Source organism: Mauremys reevesii, linkage group 1 (genome assembly GCF_016161935.1).
Source record: "Mauremys reevesii isolate NIE-2019 linkage group 1, ASM1616193v1, whole genome shotgun sequence".
NCBI lineage: Eukaryota > Metazoa > Chordata > Testudines > Geoemydidae > Mauremys > Mauremys reevesii.
Window position 1 is genome coordinate 13472036 of NC_052623.1, and position 27790 is coordinate 13499825.

The window sequence follows — 27790 nt, forward strand, 5'->3', positions numbered from 1 at the left end:
AGTTTTAACTCTGAATCTCTTAGGTCTTGTATGCTGATGAGAGGGGTTCTCCCATGAGTGTAGGTAATCCACCTTCCCAAGAAGTAGTAGCTAGGTGGACGGAAGAATTCTTCCATTCACCTAGCACTGTCTACACAGGAACTTAGGTCAGCTTAACAATGCCATTTAGGGGTGTGGATTTTTCACACTACTGACCAATGTAGTTAAACCGGACGGTGTGGCATGGCCGGGACTGGGGTCATTTCGACTGCCACGGGCCGCCGGGGTTAACAGTTAAGGCCGGTTAATGGTAAGCTTAATGCTTATTGGTTAACCAGTTAACTGTTTAACCTTTTACAGCCTTAGTGCACATGGTGAGCAGGGACAGTCAGCAGGCTAAATCTTCTGGCTATTGACTTCTTGGATAGTTATATTCAAGAGTTAGTGATGTTGAAATTGACCAAGATCACTACAGGGATACAGTCAGCACTAAGGACATCTTAGATGGGTTCATAGTTCAATGGGCCAGTGACAGGAACAAACGTTTGGGAGATGAACAGACTTCCAAGTAAACATTTACCAGATTTCTATCACACTCACAGTAACGTCACTAATCCAGACGATTTTAGTCACTGCATGAAAAAATGGTGCTACCACCATATAATCCTGATGTGTTCCAAGCAATCTGTCTTTGTTCATCCTTGAGATAAGTCTTCCACCTCCCCCTGCACCTCCTTCCATTCTTGAGTCTAATCACTGAAAAGAGGCAACAGAACTTTAAGCATGCCCTTGCAATCTGAAAAGCTCTCTTGGCGATTGTCTACACTGCGAAGTTGTCGACAAAACTTTTGTCTTTCATGGGTACTTAAATAAGCCCCCCCCCCCCCGTGAAAGACAAAAGTTTTGCCGACATAAGTGGCAGTGTGAATGCGGCTTTGTCGGCAGGAGCACTCTCCTGCCAACAAAGCTAATGCCACTCGTGGGGCTGGAAGTATTTTGTCGGCAAAAGTGCCAACAAAGTACCAAAAAAGAGCGTTTATGCACACTGACTTTAAAAGTCTTTTAAAAGCTGTGTGGTGTAGATAAGCCCTTAGATACAAGTCGGTAGAAAGAAAAAAAACATCCTTGCCTGTTCAGAATTCTCTCCTGTCCCTGTGTAAGGCACAGTAAGTGCTGGAGCACATGGCATGGCAGCCTGTGTGCAGCGTAGATTGTTATCTTTAGTGAGCAGCAGTGCATAAGGGCTGTGTTTACAGTAATAACAGAGACATGCTGGGCTAGTCCGTCTCAGACTCATGGCCACTTCTGGACACGGCGGTTAAGTGTCTCGCTCGAAGTGGCATTGCCTGCAGCATGAATCCACACCGCTGCTCCATCTGCCAACTTCACTTTACACAGTCCCTTTGGACAGAAATGGAGTGCCAATAACCCCAACAAAGGCTTCCTTGGGAGGATCTTTGTGTGGCACTGTCTCCTCACAGAGTTTGAATGCCAAGCTGCCCACTTCAGAGAGTCCCAGCTTACTGTAGCCCCATGGACAAATTCAACCCTGACTTCCAACGAAGTTAATGCATCCACTCAAAACAGAGCTGAATTTGGCCCCAAATCAACAGGAGGCAGAGGCGGAGAATGGTATCATTTCATGTCTGATCTTTACCATCTGACTCCAGCCCAACGTCCTTTATGTTAATACCTAATTCTTTCACCCACCACGGTACACAGCCACTTCCTGCCATCCTAACACTGCGCTGGGCGGGGAGGGCCAGGGCTCTGAGGCGGCACCAAGCACTCTCTCCCTCAGAGGTGCCGGGCTGGCTGGTTCTTGCTCGCGTGCTCAGGGTCTAACTGATCGCCATACATGGGGTAGGGAAGGAATTTTCCCCCAGGTCAGATTGGCAGTGACCCTGGAGTTTTCCACCTTCCTCTGCAGCATGTGGGTGCGGGTCACTTGCCAGGATTATCTGGGTGTATTGCATTAAATCATTTCCCTACCATTGCAGGGACCTCGAGCACTGGTGCACAGCAGTACCTCCTATTCTCTGCCTGTCGCACACAAGAGTCTGGTCTCCTGTGGGTCTCCTTTACTATGGTCTCATTTCAGTTGTTGGGTTTAGTGTGCAGGTGCTGAGTGGGGCTGGTGGCCTGTTAGATACAGAAGGTCAGACCAGCTGACCTGCTGGTTCCATCTGGCCTGAAATTCTAGGGCTCTGAGGCCATAGTTCAGTAATGACTCAGAGGAAAGAGTGCAACCAAACCGTGTCACCTTTTCACTTGGTTTACTTTGACCATTTGAAAGCACTTTGTACATAGTCAATTTCACCATTTCCCCTGTACAGTCAGTTAGTCAATTTCCCCTCTTTGGGTGGGTCTTTCACACAGTAACAGGGCAATAAAACACTTTAAGGCTACAAAACTGGCAGAATTCAGGAGTGGGCAGGTCTGGCTTGTGAAACTACTTGTTTTTTTAACTAATAAATAATAGTGCCTGGCTTTTATCTAGTATCTTTCATCAGAGGGGCTAGAATAGTTCACAAAGAATTGCCCCATTTAAGTTAACTGAGACCCAGGAAGTGTAATCGGCTTTCCCAGTCAGTGACAGAGCCATGAACAAGATTTCCCCGTTCCCCTATACTAGCAACAAGAGCACTGTGACTCCCTGAAAAAACCCCAAGTGTTTGCTTTTATATCTCATGCAACCTGCTACACAACAGCTTTGTAAGTGCCTGCTCTCTCCTGAATTCAAATGGGACCCTCTCAGCCCTACTCCTCCTCACCAGGAAGGTGCAACTCGTCCTGGGAAGGACTGGTGCAAAGGCACCGCGCATTCACAATTAGGGAGATTGTGAAACAGTGACAGGCTTTTCCTAAAAACTGCTCTGGAAATTCATTTATCAATATATACCATATGTGTTCTTCTTTCATGATCATTCAACTGTTGATGGCCCTGATGCCCCAATTAAACCTCCTATGAAAGACCCCATACCCACGCGAAGGGTGCCAGAGTACTCGCTAGAGGAGCTGATTACAGGGTCAAGGCCTAAGGTATTGGAATTAATCAAGCAGCTTTCCATTTAGGAACCCAGCTTAAGTAATCTGAAGCATGTGGAACACCAAATGATCAAACCTAGTATGAAAAATTACTAGAGTCACATCATGTAGCGTAATATGCATTGACATTTCATTTAGGAGCATTTTTTTAAATCACCGCAAGATGCCGAGCAACTTAACAGATTTGCTAGACAACTGAACTTTATGTTCAGGGTGCGTGAGTCTATCGTTAATATTTTCCCAGCCTGATTTAATGATATGACAATCGATAAAGTGACGACCACTGTTCAGATCCTAGACAGTCAAATGTATTTACCAGCCGGGACATATTTTTTAATTAAATAAAATCCTCTGATCAATGCTTAGGATGTCTATCGACATTTTAACCAAACAAGATCCAGGGTGCTAGCTATTAACAATTTAACACATACGTGCACTTCCAACAACATGAATACCATCACCGCGTTTTTTCATGAGACAAACGCATCCTCAGCTGTTGGGTACACGGGGAATCAGTGTCAATAAGTAAACATCTGGGGTGTGAACTGATGAAAGGCTGAGCTTCTTAAAGGGTTTCAAAAGAATCTCAGGATTATCAAAGTTCGGACTCAGTTTGCTTTGGTGTCAAAGAGTTTGGATGTTCCTCTAAGCCAAGCTGGACAGTTCACAAGGACGGATTTTCTTGTGAAATTTCCAGTACAGTTGCTTCCTTGAGAACAGTTTCTCTCGTGGTATCTGGGCACGTCTGGTTCCAGTTCTATATGAAAACTGCCCTTTGCCTAGTTGGTAACAATGCAAAGATTCACCAGTAACTCTGTGCAGGGCAACATCTCCTTTTAAATAAGAAGAGGGTTTGATATGACTCAATGAGCTGACCAGCAGAGTATCTTGAGGTGCTTTGGAATTTTCCGACAGGGCTCAAGATGGGTGCGAGGGGAGAGTGACACACATTGCTTTTGGAGTAGACACTATTTTGCCTTGAAGTAAACAGGACCTAAAACTCTGACACTTTGATCCACCCAGAAAAGAGATAAAGGACCCAACTTCCCTGTCGCCGAGTATCTCCTGTTGCAATGCAACAACTTTTCTTCTCCCCCCGAGGCTGCCCCTAGACAGATGTGGCTTCTATTCATCCCTCCTATCCCATGAGTTCTGGGTGAGTAACTCAGTGACACTGCTGCTTAAAGCCAGAGCCCAGAGGGCATGTTTGAGTTTGTGCTCAGCGCCTGGGAGCATGCCCAGCTCACCCTCCTGACAGGTGGAGGAAGAGGAAACTTGAACTTTTGCAACAACAATAGCTTCTGTTTCTCTCGGTCTGTCGCTTAAACATTTCTCCGCCCACCCCCACCCCAATATGTTACTGTTTAACTCAGTGGCTCTCAAACTTTTTTACTGGTGACCCCTTTCACATAGCAAACCTCTGAGTGCGACCCCCCCTTATAAATATATAAACAAGTGTCTTTAATTTAACACCATTATAAATGCTGGAGGCAAAGCAGGGTTTGGGGTGGAGGCTGAAGGTTCGCGACCCCCCATGTAATAACCTCGTGACCCCCTGAGGGGCTCCCAACCCCCAGTTTGAGAACCCCTGGTTTAACTGCAGGGGTGGCTCACTCTCCTGGGACATGCCCTCAGCTTTGCAACTTTAACTGCAAGAAAAAACAGTATATTTTAACATTACAGCATAAGCTCCTCTTCTAAACTCTGGTGAAAGGGTCTGTCCATCCAGGAGGACTACTTAAGCCACTGCAAAAACCTCTGATCATGCTCTTGTCTTCCTAGAGGCAGGCTGCCTAAAGACTACAGTTGCTTCTGAATCCTTTAGCGATCATCTAATGGCCAATAATTACTGCCTTGGTACAGTACAACTATTCTGTATATAGAAACCAATCCAAAACATTACAAGGAATCAAGACAGACAGTTAAACCACAGCACAGGGAGAGAGAATGTAAGACGTATAGGCAAGGCTGAGGACAGATATTTTCAACTGAGGTCTGAAATGAGATGGAGGAAGACAGACAACCTGCTCCTAGCTGGAGGAGTTGCAGAGGAGAAGGCTCTTACACGAAGTGTGGCGAGATGGTCTGAAGGGACAAAGAGGAGGCCACTCTCCTGTATAAGCAGAGACGGTGAGCAGGGAGTAGAGAGACAGGTGGTCAAGGAAGCATGCTGGAGTAAGTTCAGAGGGCTTTGGGGGAAAGGGAAAGAACTGTACCCAGAAACGAACAGGAAGCCAGCAGCGTTGTTTAAGGAGGTGCGTGATATCTAAGTAGTAAGCCACTGCTGAATGGAGAGACACAATCAGGAGTCACAGAAACCTCTTTTTTACTTTTCATGTCTTAATACACATGGCATGAAAATACCAGGACATGGTGATAGATGAGAGATTTGAAACATGTATGGCAGAAGTTGTTATGCATCAAACATCATCACATACACATACAGCTTTAGAGGTTAGAACCTTGCCCTGACCATCCTGGCCAATAGCCATTGATGGACGTATCCTCCAGGAACTTACCTAGTTCTCTTTTGAACCCAGTTATTCTTTCGGCCTTCGCAACATCCCTTGGCAATGAGTTCCACACGCTGACTGTGTGTTGCGTGAACAAGTACTTTCTTATGTTTGTTTTAAACCTGTTGCCTATTAATTTCATTGGGTGACTGCTAGTTCTTGTGTTGTGTGATGGGGTAAATAACCCTTTCCTAGTCACTTTCTCCAAACCATTCATGATTTTATCTCTATCATAACCTCCCTTACTTGTCTTTTTAAGATGAACAGTCCCAGTCTTTTTAATCTCTCATATGGAAGCTGGTCCATCCCCCTAATAATTTTTGTTGCCCTTCTCTGCACCTTTTCCAATTCTAATATATAATTTTTGAGATGCGGCGACCAGAACTGTACGCCGTATTCAAGGTGTGGGCATATCATGGATATATTTAGTGACATTATATTTTCTGTTTTATCATCTATCCCTGTCCCAATGGCGTCTAACATTCTGTTCAATTTTTTGGCAGCCGCTGCACATTGAGTGGTGACAGCTACTTTATACCCCATCATTTTGCATGCGTAGTTGGGATTCTGTTTTCCAATGTGTATTACTTTGCATTTTTCAACACTGAATTTGATCTGCCATTTCTTCGCCCAGTCACCCAGTTCAGTGAGATCCCTTTGGAACTCTTCGCAGTCTGCTTTAGACTTAACTATCCTGAATAATTTTGTATCACCTGCAAATTTTGCCACCTCACTGCTCACCCCCTTTTCCAAACCATCGATGAATATGTTGAACAGCGCTGGGCCTTGGTACATACCCTGCTATTTCCCTCTCTCCAGTGTCAAAACTGACCATTTATTCCTACCCTTTGTTTCCTATCTTTTAACCAGTTACTGACCCATGAGAAGACCTTCCTTCTTATCCCATGACTGCTGAGTTTGCTTAAGAGCCTTTGGTGAGGGACCTTCTCAAAGGCTTTCTGAAAGTCCAAGTACACTGTATTGACTGGATCACCCTGATCCACAAGCACAGGATTATAGCTTGAGATGGAACGGATGAATTCCTAAGCAACTAGGATGCAATTTTCATGCAAAGCTCCTTGATTGTAAAAAGCAAAGGGGTGAGAAATGCAGGAAATAGCAGCAAAATTAGTTCTAAGTAGAAAGAGTCCAAGGCTTTCTTGTGGTGTCAGTGGAGTCTTTAAAAGGTTAGCTTGGCTCTTCCCGGTTATTTAAATCAAGGATGGCCAAATGTGGCAAAACACACAAAGTCCAGAAGAGATTTCTACAAGAAAAAAACAAAACCACTGCTCCAAGACTGGTCTTTCTGTGTTTTGCATAGATTTGAACAGCATTTCAGTGTCTGCTTTAGGCTGTCAACTCTTTGGGGCAGGGACTCCCTGAGTCTGTACACTGCTCAGCACAGTGTCAGCACTCAAATATATTCATCTTTCTGACGGCAATACTGCCTTTGGAGACTACACATCCCAGCGCACAGCGCTCCACCTGCATCTGACTGGAGGCATTGCATGCTGGGATCTGTAGGCAATAAGGGCCACCATGGTATCAGAGAGGATGGTAACTGCAATCTCTTCCCTTTATTATATATTAGGTGCAGCCCTGTGGCTCTTTGAGAGCTGCCAGCATGTCCCCTTGACTGGGCAGAGCCGGATGTACTTGCCTTACATGATTTTCACAGTCATAGATTATAAGGCCAGAAGGGACTCACCAGACCATTTAGTCTGATCTCCTGTGCTCCACAGGCCACCAAACCCTACCTGGTTACCCCTGCATTGAACACAACCACCTGAATTGAAATAAGTATCACAGCCCTCAGGAAACTCAGCTATTATGTGCCACAGGCGGACAGGGGGCACCAAGGTCCATTGTGTGTCTGTTTTGGAATTATGATGTATTATTTGTCTTGAGCTATTGTCCAAAATCCCCAGTCCCGGAGCAGGCCCCCGTAGTTCTCAAAGCTGCACAGAGATTGCCCCTGCCCCAAACAGCTGACAATCTAGAAGACGAGAGTCAACAGGTGGATACAGCCAGATGGGAGAGGACCATGAAACAACGAGACTACCCGGGCATGCAAAGAACAACTGAAACACGCTCAATTGCTTGACACAAGGTAGGGATGGCCAGTCGCCCAACCAGTTTTAATTTTTCAGTGGGTTTTACAGAGCCCAGTTAAAATCAATCCAGAGAGCGGGACAATCTCAACTGCCCAAAATGCACCTTTTAAAAGGGCAGGTGAAGTTTCTTGACCCCTCCTTGCTCTGAAGGAAGAATAGCTCCGTGCCAATCTCCTGGCCTGCTGAACGTTTAAACGTGCAGATGCCGGCGAGAGCCCGCTGTTACAAATTGCCCTGATAACTGTGCGTTGACACATGTACTTTGTTTCTGTGAGCCAATATCACACAGCGCTTATTAGAATACTGCTCCATCATATTTATTTGGCTAAGGAACTCTGCTGCAAGCCCATATTTTTGTAGGTGGTTTATTAAAAAATAAGAGTGAACCACTGAGAATCAATATTAATACTGTATATAAAGGCGAAGAGGATGGAGGCAGTATTTCTTCAAGCTTTTGCTTCTTGCTTCCCCTTGCCTCTCCCCCTCAACACACACCGCTCAACGGAGGTTGGGGAAACTAAACTATCCAGAATAATAGGTATTGTCTGCAGTTATGGCTAAATACATACAGGGCCTGAAGTTAATGGGAGTTTGGCCATCCGCTCCAATGGGAGTCGGATCACTCCTCAAAGGGGAATTTCTTTTTATTTTTAATGCAAAAATCAGCCTACATTTGCTTCATTGGGACCAGCTGACACACAGGTAAGAACCTAACTGAGAGTCAAGACAAGACTCCCTGGACTCAAGTCTCCCACTGGATTCCAGCATACATATCCCTGCTCTCTCCTCTCGTATCTCCTATGTTTGAAGAACCGACTGTTGCCAGCAGAGCTTGTATGCTGCTGCCTATTCTCCACCTTCACTGAAATCCTCACCCCCTACAATACAGTAGCTCATTTCCCTACGGCTGCCCGAATCCCCATCTCTTCAGATTGCAGCGCACACAGAATGCTGCTGCCCGCCTCCTTGCACATACATAAGTGCAGTCCTCAAATGTCCCACTGGTTCTTCGTTCCTTTTAGGATCCAGTCCAAAACTACCCTCTATGTCTATGAAACCCCCTGTGGATTTTCTAAAACTCACTGCCCTGCCACCAGGGGGCTCCCTATCACTAGGTTGTTCTTCCCCTCTGGCCACGGTTGGTGCTAGCGCTATCACGTGACAATGGTAAAGAATCAGAGAGAGAGAGAGAGAGAGAGCAGTTTTCTTCTAACACTGAACAAGGAACTCTGTCGGAATAAAGAACACAGTATTATCCCTAAAGCTCCTCTGTCTCTCTCTCTCTGCTTCATTGTACAGGTCTGCCTAGGTCCTCCTCGGCCCCCGTCCCCTGTGCCTGGCTTCTCCCAGCAGTTTTAAAGAAACACAACTCACATCCTCACAGCTGCCTTCTCTGCAGCTTATGAATCTAGAACAGTTCATCTGTATCTCTCTGCCTCATTCACTCTCCATCTCATGTCAAATAACAACTGAAAAACTGCATCTCTCCCTCGCCAATTCCCCTTAATTTCTCTCTCCTTGCTAGTCATGTTGGTAGTCGCATTGTTTAACCCTGTAAAATGCTCTGAGGTACAGTTTGCACGGAAAACACTATACAAAGAGTTGTCCTGTGTTACTGACTTGCAAAAGCAAGAAAGCTTGTCAGCCCCTTCAAGCAATGAACAAAAACGCAAGCAGTAGATGAAGACAGTGTTTGAGAGAGAGCCTGGTCCAGTCTCTCACAAACATCTGGGGGCTTCTCCCCACAGCCTGTTAGCTGAAATGACCGAGGTTTGAATAATACCAGTAGCCGTTCTACAATCCAGGCAATGATCGGTCTCTGTTCAGTTTTACTGGCGCTGCTTAATGAGACAGGTTATGATACGATACAGAACCTATGTCCTGATTCTTACTGTGATGTCAACTGCATGGATATGCAAGGCACGGCCTGCAATGGCTTAGCCTAGTGCACTGATTGGGTTTTCAGTGCGTTTCAATAATTATAATACAGTGATCTGAGGCCAGGGGATAAATTACGGTTTAATCAAGTCTGAAATTAAATTTTAAAACCCTAAAGCAGTCTGCCTCTCTGTTGTCTACTTTGCCACAGAGCCTGGGGCTCAGAGCAGCTCAAGTTCTCTTGCAAAACGAAGTGCACACAGTTGAACAGAGGCAAAAATCCATATATACCTATATCCCTATGTATATATACACATACACGATACTGTAATGAATTGGGTTGTGTCTATGAATGGCACTGCCCTCTACTGTGCGGAATTAGAACTGCTCAGCCATGTGTCATGAGCCCTATACTATTACTAACTAAAGACAATTCTCCTTTGCTCCAGGGAAATGGCCCTGTGCTTTTGGAGGTTTGGTCGTGTCTTCATCAAGGTCTTGGATGGCTGCAGGTTGGCTGGAGGGGGTGGGGCTGTTTTTACATTTATGGTCTGTAATTTGTGCCCTATGGCTATCACTGAGGGCATAACCACACTGCTCAGTTCGCCTGGGGATTGGCACCCAGGATTGTGCACTGTTAGCCTGAGTATGACCATCTCCACCTGTGTTACTGTGTCCTCATTGCTTCTGCACTCGCCTGTGTGTGGGGGGCATGTCCCATGGTTCTTTGTGGTGAGATGCTCTAGGATTCTTTCCCAGTCAACTGTGGGGAATTGTGGGAAGGGCATTGCAGGACTGCCAACTTGAATGATCTTGCCTGTATCCTCACTGCAGAGTGGGCCGGTTCCAGCTGGAGTTAAAACACAGCTCGGGCTTTAACACATACCCCCAGCCATGCAACCAAGCACAGCTACAAAGCAAAAATACACCCTTGAGGATCGTGTGTGGAGCGTTGGAGAGGGTTGGGCAAAAACACGAGTAGAAACATGGGCTAAGGCTACAGCGTGGGCACCCCCCGAAAGGGCTGGGGGAGCAGTGATCTGGACATGGTGAGGCGGGTCACTTGGTGCACTACGAGAGGCAGGGAGTTTCAAGCATAGGGGACATTGTGGAAGGAAGATGAGTGCGGGAGCAAAGAGGAGCAGAGAAGAGAGCAGCTTGGGAGGAGCACAAGCAATAGAAATGGAGGGGCAGTCAGAGGGAATGAAAGCACAGGCGGGGCAGTGAATGTGCATTACACAGCTGCATAATGCACAGCAGCAGTCTGTACAGACACTAGTGTAAACACGGGAAGCACAGAGAGAGAACACGGCGCACAGCCCTGCCACTCATCGCCCTGGCAAGACTCACAAATCACCCAGACATCACTAAGGAACAGCTTCCTGCAATTACCAACAGCAGAACACATGTGCCAATTAGCCGCACACCAACATCCTACGAGAACCTTGATTTAGGCCAGATCTCGGCCCTCGGGTGCACCAGAACAAGGCTGCTTCCTCTGAGATCCCGGGAAGAATGGAAGGGGGCTACCCTAGGCTGGGGCTGTGACTAAGAGCCAGATGGGCCCCAGAAAGAGGAAACAGAAGCAGCATCCTACAGCAAAGAGCTCCCGGGAAGCCGGCAGGCCGGACGGAAGAGGCTGAGTGGAATAATACACAAGGTGGAAGGCTCCTCTGACAGAGGCCGCGTAGGCTGTGGCCAGGTGGGGGATGCAGATTTCTCCTCTTGAGCGTCAGATAGTTTTTAAAAGCAGCAAAGAATCCTGTGGCATAAATAGTTTTTAGTTGTGACACCCCCCTTTTCTTCCATGCACAGTCCCCGGCAGGGGTGCTCTGGGCACAGGAAATGCATTCATCTGTTAATCTTCCAGGGGACTTACGGGGCCAGACTGATGTCCCCACGTGTGCACAGAACAGTACAGCAGAAGCACTGTCAGCCTGTCTCAGCCCACCCAGGAGACCTTGCCTGCAGGAGTGAGCGGGTGCTCAGTTTGCACAGCCCATTAGTCCCTGGTTTCCCTGTTGGGACTGTCAGCAAGAGCGCCAGGCCCAAGGGTGTTTGACAGATGGAGACACCTACCCACTAGGAAGCAGACTGAGGCCACTGGCTAGCTTGACAAAGTCCCCCAGACCGGAGCAACTCTCAGTCACTACTGGCCTCAGGTAGATCTGAAGCAGTGAACTAAGCACCCACAGCTCCCATTACTGCTGGTCTCCTTTCTCCGCACCCTACCAAGCAGCCACATTACTAGACACACCTGTGAAATCAAAGCAAGCATCTTGGAGGAAAGCAGGACCCATGTGACAACAAAGGGTTCAGGACAGACTCCCACCCGGGTAATGATGTTAACACACTGCGTAAGTATCCAAACAGTCACTCACCTGTCGACTTCTGAAATGTTGTTGATCCTTGCGGCTTCCAACAGGGCATCTTCTAAGAGAGACAAAGAGGAGAAACCCTAGTAAAGCGGCTGGCAAGAGGCCCACACCAAATGCACACATATAACCTGCACGTGGTACGGTTTATGTCTAAGGGACGTGAACCCTGGTGCTCCAGAGGCATTACTACACAACACTGGGTAGGCAGAAACTTCCTTATGGGCAGGTTATTCCAGACCTGTCCGCTAGGGGATTTACGGAAACTTCCTCTGAAGCAGCTGGTTTTGGTCCCTGCTGGACGCAGGATAACCTGGTCTGATCAAATGCGGAAATTCCTATATTACCTCATTTTAAAAACAGCGGGTTGGCCTGTGGATTACAGCTCCCAGGATGCAAAGCTTCACGTTAGCCACTGGCATTTGACTCTGGGTGGAACACTGCTGGATGGAGCGTGTAGCTCTGCAGGTCTGGATGCTAAGGGAGGGGGGCTGCTGGCACATCAGAAAACATGGTGTGCTGCGCCCAGCCACCCTTGATGTAACGTGCAGTTTACAGCAATGTGATGTGCACGTCCTCAGGACGGGGACCAGCACTCCCTGAATGCTCGGACAGCACCTAGCACACTGTAGGTGGCACGACACACAAATGCAAATGATGATTGCTCCAGCTGGCTGCACCAGCCATCTGAGTTCCGGAGGCTGACACTGTTCTGCAGAAAAGAGAGAGGACTAGGATGGCAGCAGAGGGAGTAGAAGAGAGAGGGCCCAGGAGCTATTCTGGGAGCTGGGAGTGAGTCACTCCAGATGCTGCACCTCTCATGGTACTGCAGGAAGCAGGGAGCTCGTTTCGGTGACAGAGGAAACAAGGACTTTTCCTGTGTACAGCACTGAAAAGCAAATTGACACCTGGGGCTACTATGCCCAGCGTGCATTACTGGGCTCACTAGCACTGGGCTCCAAAGCCATTCCCTCTTAGAGCCAAACATGAGCGCAACGGCCAAAATGAGAGTGAACATTCCCCCGTAGATTAAGAGCACCACTTTCTGGCTCAACGGAGTAACTACACTGCTCTTAGTTTTAATGCACACACATCATCGGTCAAGCTGAGCGTCAGGAAGCACATGCACATTACAGGGAATGTCACTCCTAGACTGAAAAGAGAGAGGCTTTTAGGGGAGATTTAACCAGAGGAAGTAGCTTAGTGTCTGGGAGGGAAAGGAGCTATTCTGAGTGCAAAGCCAAATTTCCTTTGGAAATGACATGGAACGAGGAACAGTACTGCATTGCTGCATGCGTACAAGTCCCACCAATAACAGGTGACTCTCTGCCTCCTGGTGGATGACCAGAGCAGCTCTACCAAGCTGTACTCAGGATTTCAAGAGTCCCATCGGGAAGACAAGACATTAGAAGCAAAATCTCATGAGAATGAACTAGATCTGGTACACAGGCTCCTTCCAGTCTTAGATTCAACTCTGAACTGACTCCCCTCCACAAAACGCAAAGGCCTTTAGAGTCAAAGGTTCTCACTCTGGCGAATCTCTGGTGTGAGAACCCTCCACCTGCCACAGACAATTTCCATTTGCAAAGTACAAAAGCTAGCCTCTAATCTTAAAAGGACCAGGCCACTGTTCCCACACCAGTAAATATCCCTCTTTCTATGGCAAGATTCCCAGAGATTCTGAGCACCCCATAGCCCCACTGACTTCAGCAGAAGTTGTGGATGCTCAGTGCATCTGAAAATCAGACTCTCTACAGCCTCCATATTCAGCCATGCTATGCGTGGCTGGTTTTTTGTGGCTGGTTAGTCTAAAACTGAAATTGGGATTTTAGGAAAGACAGGTATGTTACAAAATCTGAGAGAGAAATGTTTGAATGATTATCGTTTAAAATGGAGATTTGGGGGGGTTGTTTTTCATGTCTAGATTCACCTGCAGTGCTAGGAACCCAACACAACAGCACTGGGCTGGCGCACAAGAACCAGAAAGTTAAAGTGACCGGCCTCAGAAAGCGAAACTGACCAGCACACAGCAGTTTAAATGCCTTGGCCAAGCACAAGCAGCATTAATAGAGACAAATACCACAGAGTTTAAAAAAATCTTTCAGTCCTACTCATCACTGGTATTGTTGGCATTGCAGGGACAGATGGGACTTTTTTTTTAAATTATGAATTTATCTTGACAATGTCCCGTCAAACTGAGCTTACCCAGACCCGGGGTGTCACAGTGCAACTATATCTTAGCTAGTTAATGCTCAGCAAGCAGTGTGCAGCCAGCAAGCAGCCAGCAGTGGGTATAAACTAGCAAATAAATTCCATACTCAGAGCCAGGGCTGGGGAAAGACACTTGAAAGCCCTGGCTCATTGGCACAGCTCAGAGAACTCCACAATAAAGCGGCTGTTCAATCATTTCCACTGTCCTTTTAAAAGGTGACGGGCTCCCTGGGAGATCCATCTAGCCCAGCAATAGCTGCTGATGTGCAAACAGCAGTCACATGTCAGCTACACAGAGTTCTTTTCAATTGTAATGAGCAGGCTCGTGTGCCTGTGCCTCACTGCTGTCTCCGGGACAGAATCAGAACCGCTCTACTCCGTGCTCTATACTGCCTGCAGCTAGAGGAGAGGCTGCTGCTGTGTCGTGGGGCCTGCGGCTTTGGAGGACGATCTGCATTCTATCCCCACCAGCGCTATTAAGAGCTATTCCGTGTGACCAATGCACAGTCCTAGCTGGCGCCAGATGTGTTGCATTCTAAGGAGGTTAGAAAGTGCTCGGAGATTCTTCAGCTCCCATGAAGCAAGACTGGGAGGTTCAACCCTCTCTCAGGTGACTTACAAACAAATGTAGCATTTATATAGGGCGTTTCACCCTCAACAGTCATCACAGTGTTCAGCCATGTTACAAGTGGGGAAACCAAGGCACAGGGCGTGTCTTAGCCAAAGCCACAGAATGAGTCAGGGGAAGAGAACTCAGGACCTTTCATTTCCCAGTCCCACGCTCATTCCAAACAATGCAGTCATTTACATAGAAGTCATTAACGACAGCATGTGTTAATTTATATAGGAGGACACAACAGGGATGGGCTTTCTACCCCAGCAACTGGAGCTCATTCCAAGCCCCTGAATAATCCTGCATCTCAACCCCCACTTTTTGTAAAGCATGCACTTACCAGACAGCTGATGGTTTGAAAGCTATCATAGGCTCTGTTTGTCTATAAGATAGCAGAGCGGCAAGCAGGCTAGACCACAGAGCTGAGCTTTCACTCCCAGCTCCACTCAGTGACTTTAGGGAGCCCACAACCAATCCGTGCCTCAGTTTCCCCATCATGGAGATAACAACACTGATTTGCTTTGCCAGGGGTTGGGAGACCTAATTCGTTAATGTTTGCCCAGTGCTTTGAAACACAAAACGCTATGAAGTGCCAAGCATGAGAACCACTAAAGCCCCAATCCTGCAAACATTCACACACACATGGCACTTTGAATATGTGAGTAAAAGGGACTGGGAGTAAAGTCAAGTGCATAAATAATTGTTTGGGGAATTTGAGAAGCAACGGCTGAGAGGCTGCCACCAATTGATTACTGTGGAAGACACAGATTGCTCAGAATATTCCGCCTCCTGGCCTTAACAAGGTGTGTATATAACTCTTCCACTGCACACACGTCTTAAACTTGTCTGCAGCAGCGAACTGCCCTGAGTTAAAATATCAGTGCAACTCTAGCACTGTACTTGCATGCACTGTACAAAGGAGGCTCACTTCTTGGAGAACCATTTCACCCCCTCGCCTAAGGCTGGACAAACCTCCCTAGCAGAAAACTCCCCCTAAAATAATCTGAAAACATAGACTCTTCCAACACACAGACTAAAACAATGGATAAATACAGGCCTAAGACTGGCACATCCCCCCACAACAGCCCAGCCTGCCAACCACAGCCTGTAGATGCGTTCTGCTCTAACACGGGTGGGTGGTCCACAGGCACACGACAGCCAGCTATGCAGTGCTCCACCTTGAGGCAGGCAAACCATGGACAGTTGCATTCTGGGAACTTGTATCTGTACAGAAGACGGTTGGCTCATTCTTCTTTGTTTTATGGTACCACCTGGAGCCACAATAGAGATCAGCGCCCCTTCGTGCTAAAAACTATAGAAATACAGGGCAGGCTCTACCCCAAAGAGCTCGCATGGGTCCTGCCAGCTCCCAGGGCCGCTCCCCTCTATGAAAAGATTAGGGCAGCTGCATTTGAGGAGTTGCCCCCAGAGATCAGGCGAAGCCTGGACTCCACTGAAGGCACCCAAATGCCTCTGCGCTCTTTGAAGAACATCCCCCACTGGGAGTGCTGGGCTTTAACACAGCACAAGTGCAAAGAGAGGGGTCAGCAATAGTCACCCTTGGATGCGTGGCCCTTGCTGTAGCAATACACCAGCGCAGCAGCAAACGCAGGAAGCACGTCCCGGCAAGTCCAGCTCTCCCTCTTCTTCTGATGCCCCGCGGGGTCTGGTGTGAGACGAACACGCCACTCCGCAGCCGGTCCTGGGTCCTGCAGCTCCAGCTCCCGGCTGGGTGCCACTAAGAGCAGCCGCTCGGGTGCCCTGGCCCCTGTGGTGCATGGGCCCAGCTCCTGCAGCTCTGGCATCCTGAACTCACCCAGGCCCAGGCCCAGCTCCTGCAGCTGCTCCAGCTCCCTGCGCCCCCTCGCGGCTGCCCCCAGGCACTGCAGCCCCTGTGCTCTGGCGGCCGCGCGCTGGTACTGCAGCTCTGCCGCCCCGCGCCCCCTAGCGGCCGCTCCCCGGTACTGCGGCTCCCTGCGCCCCCCAGCGGCCCCGCCTTCGCCCGCCGGGTCTGTCCGCGCCGAGGCGCCACGGGAGGGCGGCGGCCGGGCCCTCAGGAGCCGGGCGAGGCCCGGAGGCGGAGGTCTGGACAGCAGGGAGACCAGCATCGTTGCCCCGGCCCGGCCTCGCTCGGGCCCCTCCGCGGCGCCGGCAGAGGAGAAAAACAAAGATGGCGGCCCCCGAGAAAATGCTTCAGAGGAGACGCGGCGTCGGGACGCCGCAGCGGCGCGAACTGCCTGGTGGGAGTTGTAGTCTGCTCGGAGGCAGAGCCCCGCGGATGTCCGGCTGAGGACTACAACTCCCATGAGGCCCCTGGTTATACGCAAACAATACTCCCCGCCCTCCTCACACGCGACGCTCAGCGGCGGGCCGCGTAATCCCAAGGCATGCTGGGGAATGGCGTTTTGGTGACAAGGCTGCGGGCGCCCTGCTGCTCTTCACAGGGCGGCGTGAGCCAGTGCTGCCGGTAGGGGACAGCGTGGCCTAGCGGTTAGCGCGCAAGCCTGGGAACGCGGGGCTCTGGGTTCGAGCCCAGGTGGAAGGAGAGTCCAGGGCTGAGAGGCCCGTAGGTCTCTGGGGGTCTGTTCCCAGCCCAGGAGGACTCCAGGCTCTGGGGGCTAGAGCAGGGGGTAGGTGCCTGTTCCTGCCAGGGGATCAGGATCCAGACCTTGGGTCTCAGGAGCTCCAACAACGGGATGATGGTGATGGGCTCCTAGAGCTGAGTGCAACCCCCACCCAGGGGGCCTCTTCTGACCCACCGTGGGACCAGGGCTGCCCACCCCCTGCTGTGATTCCCCCCATCAGGCCAAGAACTAAGTCTGTGAAACAACCCCCACCCCACACTAGCTGCTAAGGTTTAATAAGAACATAAGAAAGGCCGTACCAGGTCAGACCAAAGGTCCATCTAGCCCAGTATCTGTCTACCGACAGTGGCCAATGCCAGGTGCCCCTGAGGGAGTGAACCTAACAGGCAATGATCAAATGATCTCTCTCCTGCCATCCATCTCCATCCTCTGACGAACAGAGGCTAGGGACACCATTCCTTACCCATCCTGGCTAATAGCCATTTATGGACTTAGTCACCATGAATTTATCCAGTCCCCTTTTAAACATTGTTATAGTCCTAGCCTTCACAACCTCCTCAGGTAAGGAGTTCCACAAGTTGACTGTGCGCTGCGTGAAGAAGAACTTCCTTTTATTTGTTTTAAACCTGCTGCCTATTAATTTCATTTGGTGACCCCTAGTTCTTGTATTATGGGAATAAGTAAATAACTTTTCCTTATCCACTTTCTCAACATCACTCATGATTTTATATACCTCTATCATGTCCCCCCTTAGTCTTCTCTTTTCCAAACTGAAGAGTCCTAGCCTCTTTAATCTTTCCTCATATGGGACCCTCTCTAAACCCCTAATCATTTTAGTTGCTCTTTTCTGAACCTTTTCTAGTGCTAGAATATCTTTTTGAGGTGAGGAGACCACATCTGTACACAGTATTTGAGGTGTGGGCGTACCATGGATTTATATAAGGGCAATAATATATTCTCAGTCTTATTCTCTATCCCCTTTTAATGATTCCTAACATCCTGTTTGCTTTTTGACCGCCTCTGCACACTGCGTGGACATCTTCAGAGAACTATCCACGATAACTCCAAGATCTTTTTCCTGACTCGTTGTAGCTAAATTAGCCCCCATCATGTTGTATGTATAGTTGGGGTTATTTTTTCCAATGTGCATTACTTTACATTTATCCACATTAAATTTCATTTGCCATTTTGTTGCCCAATCACTTAGTTTTGTGAGATCTTTTTTAAGTTCTTCACAATCTGCTTTGGTCTTAACTATCTTGAGTAGTTTAGTATCATCTGCAAACTTTGCCACCTCACTGTTTACCCCTTTCTCCAGATCATTTATGAATAAATTGAATAGGATTGGTCCCAGGACTGACCCTTGGGGAACACCACTAGTTACCCCTCTCCATTCTGAGAATTTACCATTAATTCCTACCCTTTGTTCCCTGTCCTTTAACCAGTTCTCAATCCATGAAAGGACCTTTCCTTTTATCCCATGACAGCTTAATTTACGTAAGAGCCTTTGGTGAGGTGAGGGACCTTGTCAAAGGCTTTCTGGAAATCTAAGTACACTATGTCCACGGATCCCCTTGTCCACATGTTAGTTGACCCTTCAAAGAACTCTAATAGATTAGTAAGACACGATTTCCTTTACAGAAACCATGTTGACTATTGCTCAAGAGTTTATGTTTTTCTATGTGTCTGACAATTTTATTCTTTACTATTGTTTCAACTAATTTGCCCGGTACCGACGTTAGACTTACCGGTCTGTAATTGCCGGATCACCCCTAGAGCCCTTTTTAAATATTGGCGTTACATTAGCTAACTTCCAGTCATCGGGTACCGCCGATTTAAAGGACAGGTTACAAACCTTAGTTAATAGTTCCATAACTTCACATTTGAGTTCTTTCAGAACTCTTGGGTGAATGCCATCTGGTCCCGGTGACTTGTTAATGTTGAGTTTATCAATTAATTCCAAAACCTCCTCTAGTGACACTTCAATCTGTGACAGTTCCTCAGATTTGTCACCTACAAAAGCCAGCTCAGGTTTGGGAATCTCCCTAACATCCTCAGCCGTGAAGACTGAAGCAAAGAATCCATTTAGTTTCTCCGCAATGACTTTATCGTCTTTAAGCGCTCCTTTTGAATTTTGATCATCAAGGGGCCCCACTGGTTGTTTAGCAGGCTTCCTGCTTCTGATGTACTTAAAAAACATTTTGTTATTACCTTTGGAGTTTTTGGCTAGCCGTTCTTCAAACTCCTCTTTGGCTTTTCTTATTACACTCTTGCACTTAAGTTGGCAGTGTTTGTGCTCCTTTCTATTTGCCTCACTAGGATTTGACTTCCACTTTTTAAAGGAAGTCTTTTTATCTCTCACTGCTTCTTTTACATGGTTGTTAAGCCACGGTGGCTCTTTTTTAGTTCTTTTACTGTTTTTCTTAATTTGGGGTATACATTGAAGTTGGGCCTCTATTATGGTGTCTTTAAAAAGGGCCCACGCAACTTGCAGGGATTTCACTTTAGTCACTGTACCTTTTAACTTTTGTCTAACTAACCCCCTCATTTTTGTATAGTTCCCCCTTTTGAAATTAAAGGCCACAGTGTTGGGCAGTTGAGATGTTCTTCTCACCACAGGGATGTGGAATGCTATTGTATTATGGTCACTATTTCCAAGCGGTCCTGCTATAGTTACCTCTTGGGCCAGCTCCTGCGCTCCACTCAGGATTAAATCTAGAGTCGCCTCTCCCCTTGTGGGTTCCCGTACCAGCTGCTCCATGAAGCAGTCATTTAAAGTATCGAGAAATTTTATCTCTGCATTTCGTCCTGAAGTGAAATGTTCCCAGTCAATATGGGGATAATTGAAATCCCCCACTATTATTGGGTTCTTAATTTTGATAGCCTCTCTAATTTCCCTTAGCATTTCATCATCACTATTACTGTCCTTGTCAGGTGGTTGATAATAGATCCCTAATGTTATATTTTTACTAGAGCATGAAATTTCTATCCATAGAGACTCTATGGAACCTGTGGATTCGCTTAAGATTTTTACTTCATTTGAATCTACACTTTCTTTAACATATAGTGTTTAATAACCCCATTAAATTCCCATGCAGTGCCTTGAGGTTGTAGGGGGTTCACTTAGGGTGACCAGATGTCCTGATTTTATAGGGACAGTCCTGATTTGGGGGGCTTTTTTTTATATAGGCTCCTATTACCGCTCACCCCTGTCCTGATTTTTTATACCTGCTGTCTGGTCACCCTAGGTTCACTGTACTGTCTACACCAGGCAGGAGGTGGGGGGAGGCACATTTCTGCTTCTCTTGAGGTGACTAGTTGAGCTGAGCAGGGAGTGGGGTGAGATTCCCTACCCCTGGCTGAGACCAAGCTGCTGCCAGATACCCCCAATCCCTTTCACCTGTCAGGGATGGTCTAGATCAGTGGCTCCCAAACTTTAACAACCTGTGAACCCCTTTCACTGAACTGTCAAGTCTCACAAACCCCCTCCTAAAAATGAATATTTCCAGGGATTTTCTCCTTTATCAGAGTATAAATTATAAAAGCAGTGATCTTGGGAATATAAAATTTGTTTTTATGACATGCTTATTACACACTATTATTATTTACATTACAGTATTTTTATTATATTATGAAAACAGCAACACTCTTCCAAGATCTCACTTTCATAGCTTGTATCACTTTGAATAAGCCTGTTATAAGACAAGGCTCCTATGTTTCATCAAGGAGTATCAGGTGAAACCAGCATAAAAGTATTTAAGAAGCCAACTCAGAGAGTTCCTCCTACACAAGCATTTAGGTCTTGAGCAGTCCAGGCAAACAACGCAGGTTACAACAAAACTTAAACTTGTTCTTCATAATAATTTAAAAAACAATACTAGCTGTCTATTTAATTTAAAAAACAGCAAAAAATATCCACCTCCCTTTTCATTTTTTATAAGGAGTCTTGAAGTTTAAATCTCCTCAGTAGGGTGACCAGACAGCAGGTATAAAAAATCAGGACGGGGGTGGGGGGTAATAGGAGCCTATGTAAGAAAAAGCCCCCCAAATCAGGACTGTCCCTATAAAATCGGGACATCTGGTCACCCTACTCCTCAGCGTGATAGATCTGCTTGCTTTGATCAGCTAAGCTCTTGGAAGTCTGAGGGCTCCAGGCTGCTGGCCCCGTGGTGTCCAGGGTCCCTAGGGACAGCTCTGTCCGCCATTAGGGAATTTTTTCCCGAGAACCCCCTGTAACGTTTCGTTAACCCAGGGGTTCACGCACCCCAGTTTGGGAACCACTGGTCTAGACTAGTGGCTCTCAACCGGGGGTATGGTGTCCCCCTTGCGGGTACGCAGAAGTCTTCTGGGGAGTACATCAGCTCATCTAGATATTTGCCTAGTTTTACAACAGGCTACAGAAAAAGCCCTAGTGAAGTCAGTACAAACTAAAATTTCAGACAATGCCTTGTTTATGCTGCTCTGTAGACTGTACACGGAAATGTAAGTACAATATTTACATTCCAATTGATTGATTTTATAGTTATATGATGAGAAAGTCAGCAACTTTTCATTAATATTGTGCTGTGACCCATCTGTTGTTATGTCAGATTTTGTAAGCAAGTCATTTTTAAGTGAGGTGAAACTTGGGGGTATGCAGGACAAATCAGACTCCTGAAAGGGGGACAGTTGTCTGGAAAGGTTGAGAGCCGCTGATCTAGGCAATACTTAGTCCTGCCTTGAGTGCAGGGGACTGAACTAGACGACCTCTCAAGGGCCCTTCCAGTCCTACGCGTCAATGATTTCCCCCACCTAGCACAGGGGCTGAGCTCTGCATGCTGAGGGCTGGGTCATGAGCAACCAGCAATGCTGGCAGTGACTCAGCCCAGACAACCAGGGCGTTGGGAGACTGCGAGGATTCACCTGAATCTTAAACAAGGGCAGCTGTTAGCTAACCGCCCCTCCCCCCCCTTGTTCCAGCCAGTGCCTCAGCAACAGCGTTTGCGTCAGGTCCCCCCTTCCCCTCCTCCGCCCGTTTATAATTATCCCCCCTTCTCATTAGCATGTGCAGTTCCCTGGTGAGAGCAGCTTGGTGCAGGGGGGAGATCCAGGGCCTTCCAGATGGTGAACTGCATGGGGAGGCCTCGGGGGCACTAAGGAAGGGGGATCCTGGGAGCACAGAGCAGGCCCTGGGGGTTGAGGGGCATAGGGTGGGGTGTTGGGGGGGGTAACTATCTCCCCCCTGGGCTGCTGTGTGGGGTGGCAGGCTCTGTCCATGGAGCGCTGAACGGTGATAATACAAAGCCAGTGCTGGGCATTGGGCACCACTCAGCAGGGTAAATGCACCCCAGCAGCTTGCTGACGCCAGCCCCTGCAATTGCTGTCCAACCCTCCTGCCATGCAACTTAACGCTGATCTTCAGCCCCCTGCTTTTCCAGTCCTGACCCCCGCTCTCCCTCAGCTCAGCCACAGCACCTCCGTCCTGGTCTATCACTCCCCTCAGGAAGGAACAATCAGTTGCACACATACAAACTGGGCAATGACTGCCTAGGAAGGAGAACTGCAGAAAGGGATCTGGGGGTCACAGTGGACCACAAGCTAAATATGAGTCAACAGTGGAACCCTGTTGCAAAAAAAGCAAACATCCTTCTGGGCTGTATTAGCAGGAGTGTTGTACACAAGACACGAGAAGTCATTCTTCCGCTCTACTCGGCGCTGATTAGGCCTCAGCTGGAGTCTTGTGCCCAGTTCTGGGCGCCACATTTCAGGAAAGATGTGGACAAACTGGAGAAAGGCCAGAGAAGAGCAACAAAAATGATTCAATGTCTAGAAAACATGACCTAGGAGGGAAGATTGACAAAACTGGGTTTGTTCTGTCTGGAGAAGAGAGGACTGAGAGGGGACATGATAACAGTTTTTAAGTACATAAAAGGTTGTTACAAGGAGGAGGGAGAAAATTGTTCTCCTTAGCCTCTGAGGACAGGACAAGAAGCAATGGGCTTAAATTGCAGCAAGGGAGGTTTAGGTTGGACATTAGGAAAAACTTCCTAACTGTCAGGGTGGTTTAGCACTGGAATAAATTGCCCAGGGAGGTGGTGGAATCTCCATCATTGGAGATTTTTAAGAGCAGGTTGGACAAACAGCTGTCAGGGATAGTCTAGAATAGATAATACTTAGTCCTGCCACGAGTGCCGGGGACTGGATTAGACCTCTCAAGGTCCCTTCCAATCCTATGAGTCTATGATTCTATTGCCCCCTGCTATTCCCATCCCCTTCTACCCTCAGAGTGTAGCGGTTATTCAGACCTCCAACCCTGCATCTTTTCCTGAGAGGTAACCACGAATTGTCTCAGATTCTCTGATGTGAATAATCCAGTGATGAGACTTTATTGAAATTTGCTAAATTTGTCAATTGCTTTTCATAGAACCAGAGAAGATCAGGGTTGGAAGGGACCTCAGGAGGTATCTAGTCCAACCCCCTGCTCAAAGCAGGACCAACCCCAACTAAATCATCCCAGACAGGGCTTTGTCAAGATGGGCCTTAAAAACCTCTAAGGATGGAGATTCTACCACCTCCCTAGGTAACCCATTCCAGTGCTTCACCACCCTCCTAGTGGAATAGTTTTTAACCCCAACCAAGTTAGCTCCTAGGTTTAGGAGATACAGCCCTCCAATCCTGCATCTCTCCCAGAGAGAACAAGCCAGCGTGTCTCTCCTGTGCTATGGACCCTCAGACGCTGTCCCTTGTTTCTTATTCACCCACGAGATCTTCTGCTCTGTGCTCCATTACATCTTACAGGGGTTTCCCGTGTAACTGATATTCAGAAGTGACATAACATGGTAAGGAGCTGCCTGCCTGCTGGAGGAGCTGCTGTCATTCAGCTGCTCACGCCATTCTGCATGTGGTGGGTGTAATAATAATGATCTGTCAGAGCAGAGCAGCTACATGGAAGGGGCAGGCCACCTGCCAGCTTGAAGGCAGTTTCTTCGAGCTGACAGGTGCCAGTCATTGAAGCTTCCTGAAAACTGCATCTCCTGGGGAAAGAAATGTTTTGCTTACAAAACCGTCGTATTTCTTGCAAAAGTGCAGCCTTTGTAAACCTCTAGATGCAAGCGGCCCTTGCAGCCCTCTCGCAAAAAGGATGCAGTATCTGTTTATACATCCCTTGCAACCCTCTGATCAACAACTCGATGGTAAACAACAATCAAGAGGCCACAGACACTCCATAAAACCTCATTAACAGTAGGAAACTGCTGCTTGGCACAGGTCAGGATACCCCTCCGCCGTCCTGCCAACAAGGTGTTCCCATTGAATTCACATCAGGGTTCTGTAACTCCAGCTGTTTCAAGGATCCTCACCCACACTAGTTCTGTGCACAGGTGCCAGGGTTACAAGGGGGCCTGTGCTAGGCATTTGTGTGGCTGCATTGTGAAAGCTGCACTGCTCCCCAACCTGGGCAAGGGAGGGAGGGAATGGGATTGGCACCTGCTGTATCCTCTGTCACCAGGAGCTTCTTAAATCAAGGCGTGGATGCTGGAGAGTGAGATCCATAACTGGGAACTGCATTGATCACGTTTACACTGCAGGGACAGCCACATGTCTGATCAGACTCCCATCGCCCTTGTCCCAGCGTGTACTGGGCTCTGGGTAAAACCTGGGCTGGAAGAACCCACCTGTAACTTGCTGGGTATAGATTTGGTTAGGGAGATGCCTCCCACAGGCCGTTCACTCAGTTCTCCAGTGACTCTCTCATTTTCCTTCCAGAGTGTAGGTTGCAGTTACACCAAATAACTAGATGCCGCTCTGCAAACTGCCCTCCCCATTGCAAGGTGGATTAGACTCTGGAATCTAGTGCTGCGACCTCCTGGGCCCCAGTCCGTAAAGGGACGGTGCTGGCTTATCCCCAGCAGGGTGGAATGAGCTGCTGTGTTCTGGACAGTGGTCACACAGGCCCCAGGTGCTGTGCACCTGCTGCAAAGCTGGTTCATACACAGCCCCCGCCGCCCCCCCAGCCTTTAAAAAATCCACACTGGAGGATGCTATTAAGACAACGCTGCCCTGGAGGGGTAAGATTTCAGCAAGCCAGGTTCATCGCAGCTACCACAGCCTGCAGCAGGTCTCAAAGCGACTCCAACAAAGCCATTGCGGGGCCCTGCTCAATCCATTCAAGGCAAAACCGGGTTCTCTTAACTCCCGGTGCTGTCACCACCAGGGACTCTCTCTCTCTCCAACCACCACAGTAATACAGACCCTGCCTTGGGAACCTAGCCCCGCTCAGCGAGCCCCGAGAGCTCTCCCATACCGCCTGGGCTCCGTAAGGCCAGCAGCTCTAAATGCAACTCAGAGACACACGGGCCAGGTGTCTACCGAGCAAGAACGATGCTGGTCACTTTCCATGTCTGCACTCGCTGCCGGGCGAGGGGGGGATATTAGCGAAGGCGCTTTCGCTCCAGCAGACGTCTCCCCGTGGGAGTCCGTCCTTGGAGAGCGGGTCTGGTATTTCTTTCTCCATCTGTCTGTGTTTACAGGAACGTGTGACAATCCAGAGACTGTTTCTGCCTTCCCCACCCCCGGCCGCGCCAGCTAAACAAATAATGTACAACAACGTGCCCGCTGCTCGATGCCTCCGCAGCGTCTGTGCCGATATTGAGTAACCTCATTGCCCCGCGACCCGGAAAGGCCGGCCTGCCTGCGTCCCTAGCATCCCTTCCGAAGTGGCGCAGTAGCTGCTCTGGGCACAGGCCGGAGGGCTAGCGCGGTGGGGGACCCGGGGAAGGGGCAGGGCCTCTCTCTCCGTGTGTGTAGTGGAGCCCTGATCTTGACTGGGGCATCTCCGTTGCCACGGCAACAGATCTGATAAGCAGCAGGAACGGTCAGGCAGCAGGGAAGCATCCCCCCACCTGATCCAAGGCGATAGAGACTCACTATCAACCCCCCTCTCCCAGCCCGACTGTCCAGCAAACAAGGGTTTATTTATTTTTTAAAACTGAACAGTTTAACTGAGCTGAAACCCAGGAACAGCCTGCCGCTGTACAGAGATACCAGTGCCCTTCGTGATTGGACCCACATCCTCCTGCCTTAAAGCCCGACACCTGCCACTTGAACGAAAGGAGAATCTTCATTAAATGTTAGCAGTATAGGGCCTAGGACACAGATGTGTGCAGTTCTGATTCCATCCAGGAGAGGGCAGAAGTGACACATACACATTTAGCCAGCTTATTATAATATAAACTACAATGGGCTCCAGTGGGGGAACCTGAGCGTCAAATAAATTGGCAAGAATTATTTTGTCTTTTCTATTTAGCTGTCTCCTTGGATGTGAAATCTTGGCCCCATTAGTGACAAAATTCCCATTGATTTCAGTGGGGCCAGGCTTCCATCCCAGGCACACTGCTCATGTTCCTGTAGGGTCAGAAGTAGATGGGCCAGTTCAGACACCCCTGGCCTCAGGCTAGCACGCGCTCTGATTCAACTAACTGGCCACTAGATGGCAGGACAACGCCACACAAACTGGACCGAAAGATAATGTGTCCGGCAATGAAGAGCCTCATAATGTCTTGCAATTTTATTAAGATCCTTTGCCCCAACGCTTGCCCTCTCGCCACTGAACTGCAGCCACCTCTGAGGTGGAACACGGCACCTGCTTTAACAGCGCAGGGCAACACTACCCGACAGGAAGGGAAGAAAACTGTATCCAATGTGAAACTACATTTCAGAGGGAGTTTAGGTGAAGCGAAAAGTGGAGCATGAATGTGGGTTCTATGCCACTGGCTATAGGCAAACACACTAGACTCTGGGCTCAGTACAGGGGTAACGGTGAGATGTAAGGGCCTGTGATAGACAGGCGGCCAGACTAGATAATCTGATGGTCCCCTCTGGCCTTGAACTTTTGGCAAGTCACTCGACCTCTTTGTGCCTCAGTTTCCTCCCCTGTGAAATGGAGCCAGTGCTACCAGCCTGCCCCAGCTCACGGGGGTGCTGTGGGATCCCGGGTTGCTCCCCAGAATCTTTGTGTTTTAACGACTAGGCCGTTCTCCCTGCCTCAGAGACACGCCCGCAGCAGAGGGGCTGCTGTCTCCTGCCACCCGTCGGCTTCTGTGCCCGTTCCCCGCTCCCTCAAACCCTGAGTGAGATTTTGGCTGCTCGCTGAGGCCTTGCTGAAGACAACAGGCCCCGTTACCGGGCCAGATCCCCATCAGGCATCAGACAGTGCAGCTCCTTTCAAGTCAAGCTTGGCACCGTCTGTGCCTCTGGTCCTGCAGGCAGTGGAGGAGCTGCCTTGAGAGCAGCTGGACCTGCCTGATAGCCCCCGTGCCCCCACCTCTGCCCACAGGGACCTTGTAGAGAGGTCAGTGCATCTGCCTCCCGTGCACGGCATGGGCCCCAAACCTGCGTGGTTCTGAGCCCTGCCGCGGAGAGACTGAGGGCCCCCAGCCCCTGCTGCAGTCAACATGCGTGGAGGGGGCGAGATACACCCTGGATGAGTGCTCCCCAT

At 48.6% G+C, this 27790-nt stretch overlaps 1 protein-coding gene across 1 annotated transcript in view; it reads right to left on the reverse strand.

Annotated features, from left to right (window-relative positions):
• CLPB (caseinolytic mitochondrial matrix peptidase chaperone subunit B) overlaps positions 1-16987 on the reverse strand; it is a 137461-nt gene extending 120474 nt beyond the window's left edge. Inside the window, exons 1-2 of the mRNA XM_039520746.1 lie at positions 16290-16987; positions 11914-11965 (exon numbers count right to left, since the gene is read on the reverse strand). Coding sequence (XP_039376680.1) covers positions 11914-11965; positions 16290-16839 — 602 coding nt within the window. The 5' untranslated portion in view covers positions 16840-16987. The remainder of the gene's footprint in view (positions 1-11913; positions 11966-16289) is intronic.
• Positions 16988-27790: the final 10803 nt, after the last annotated feature.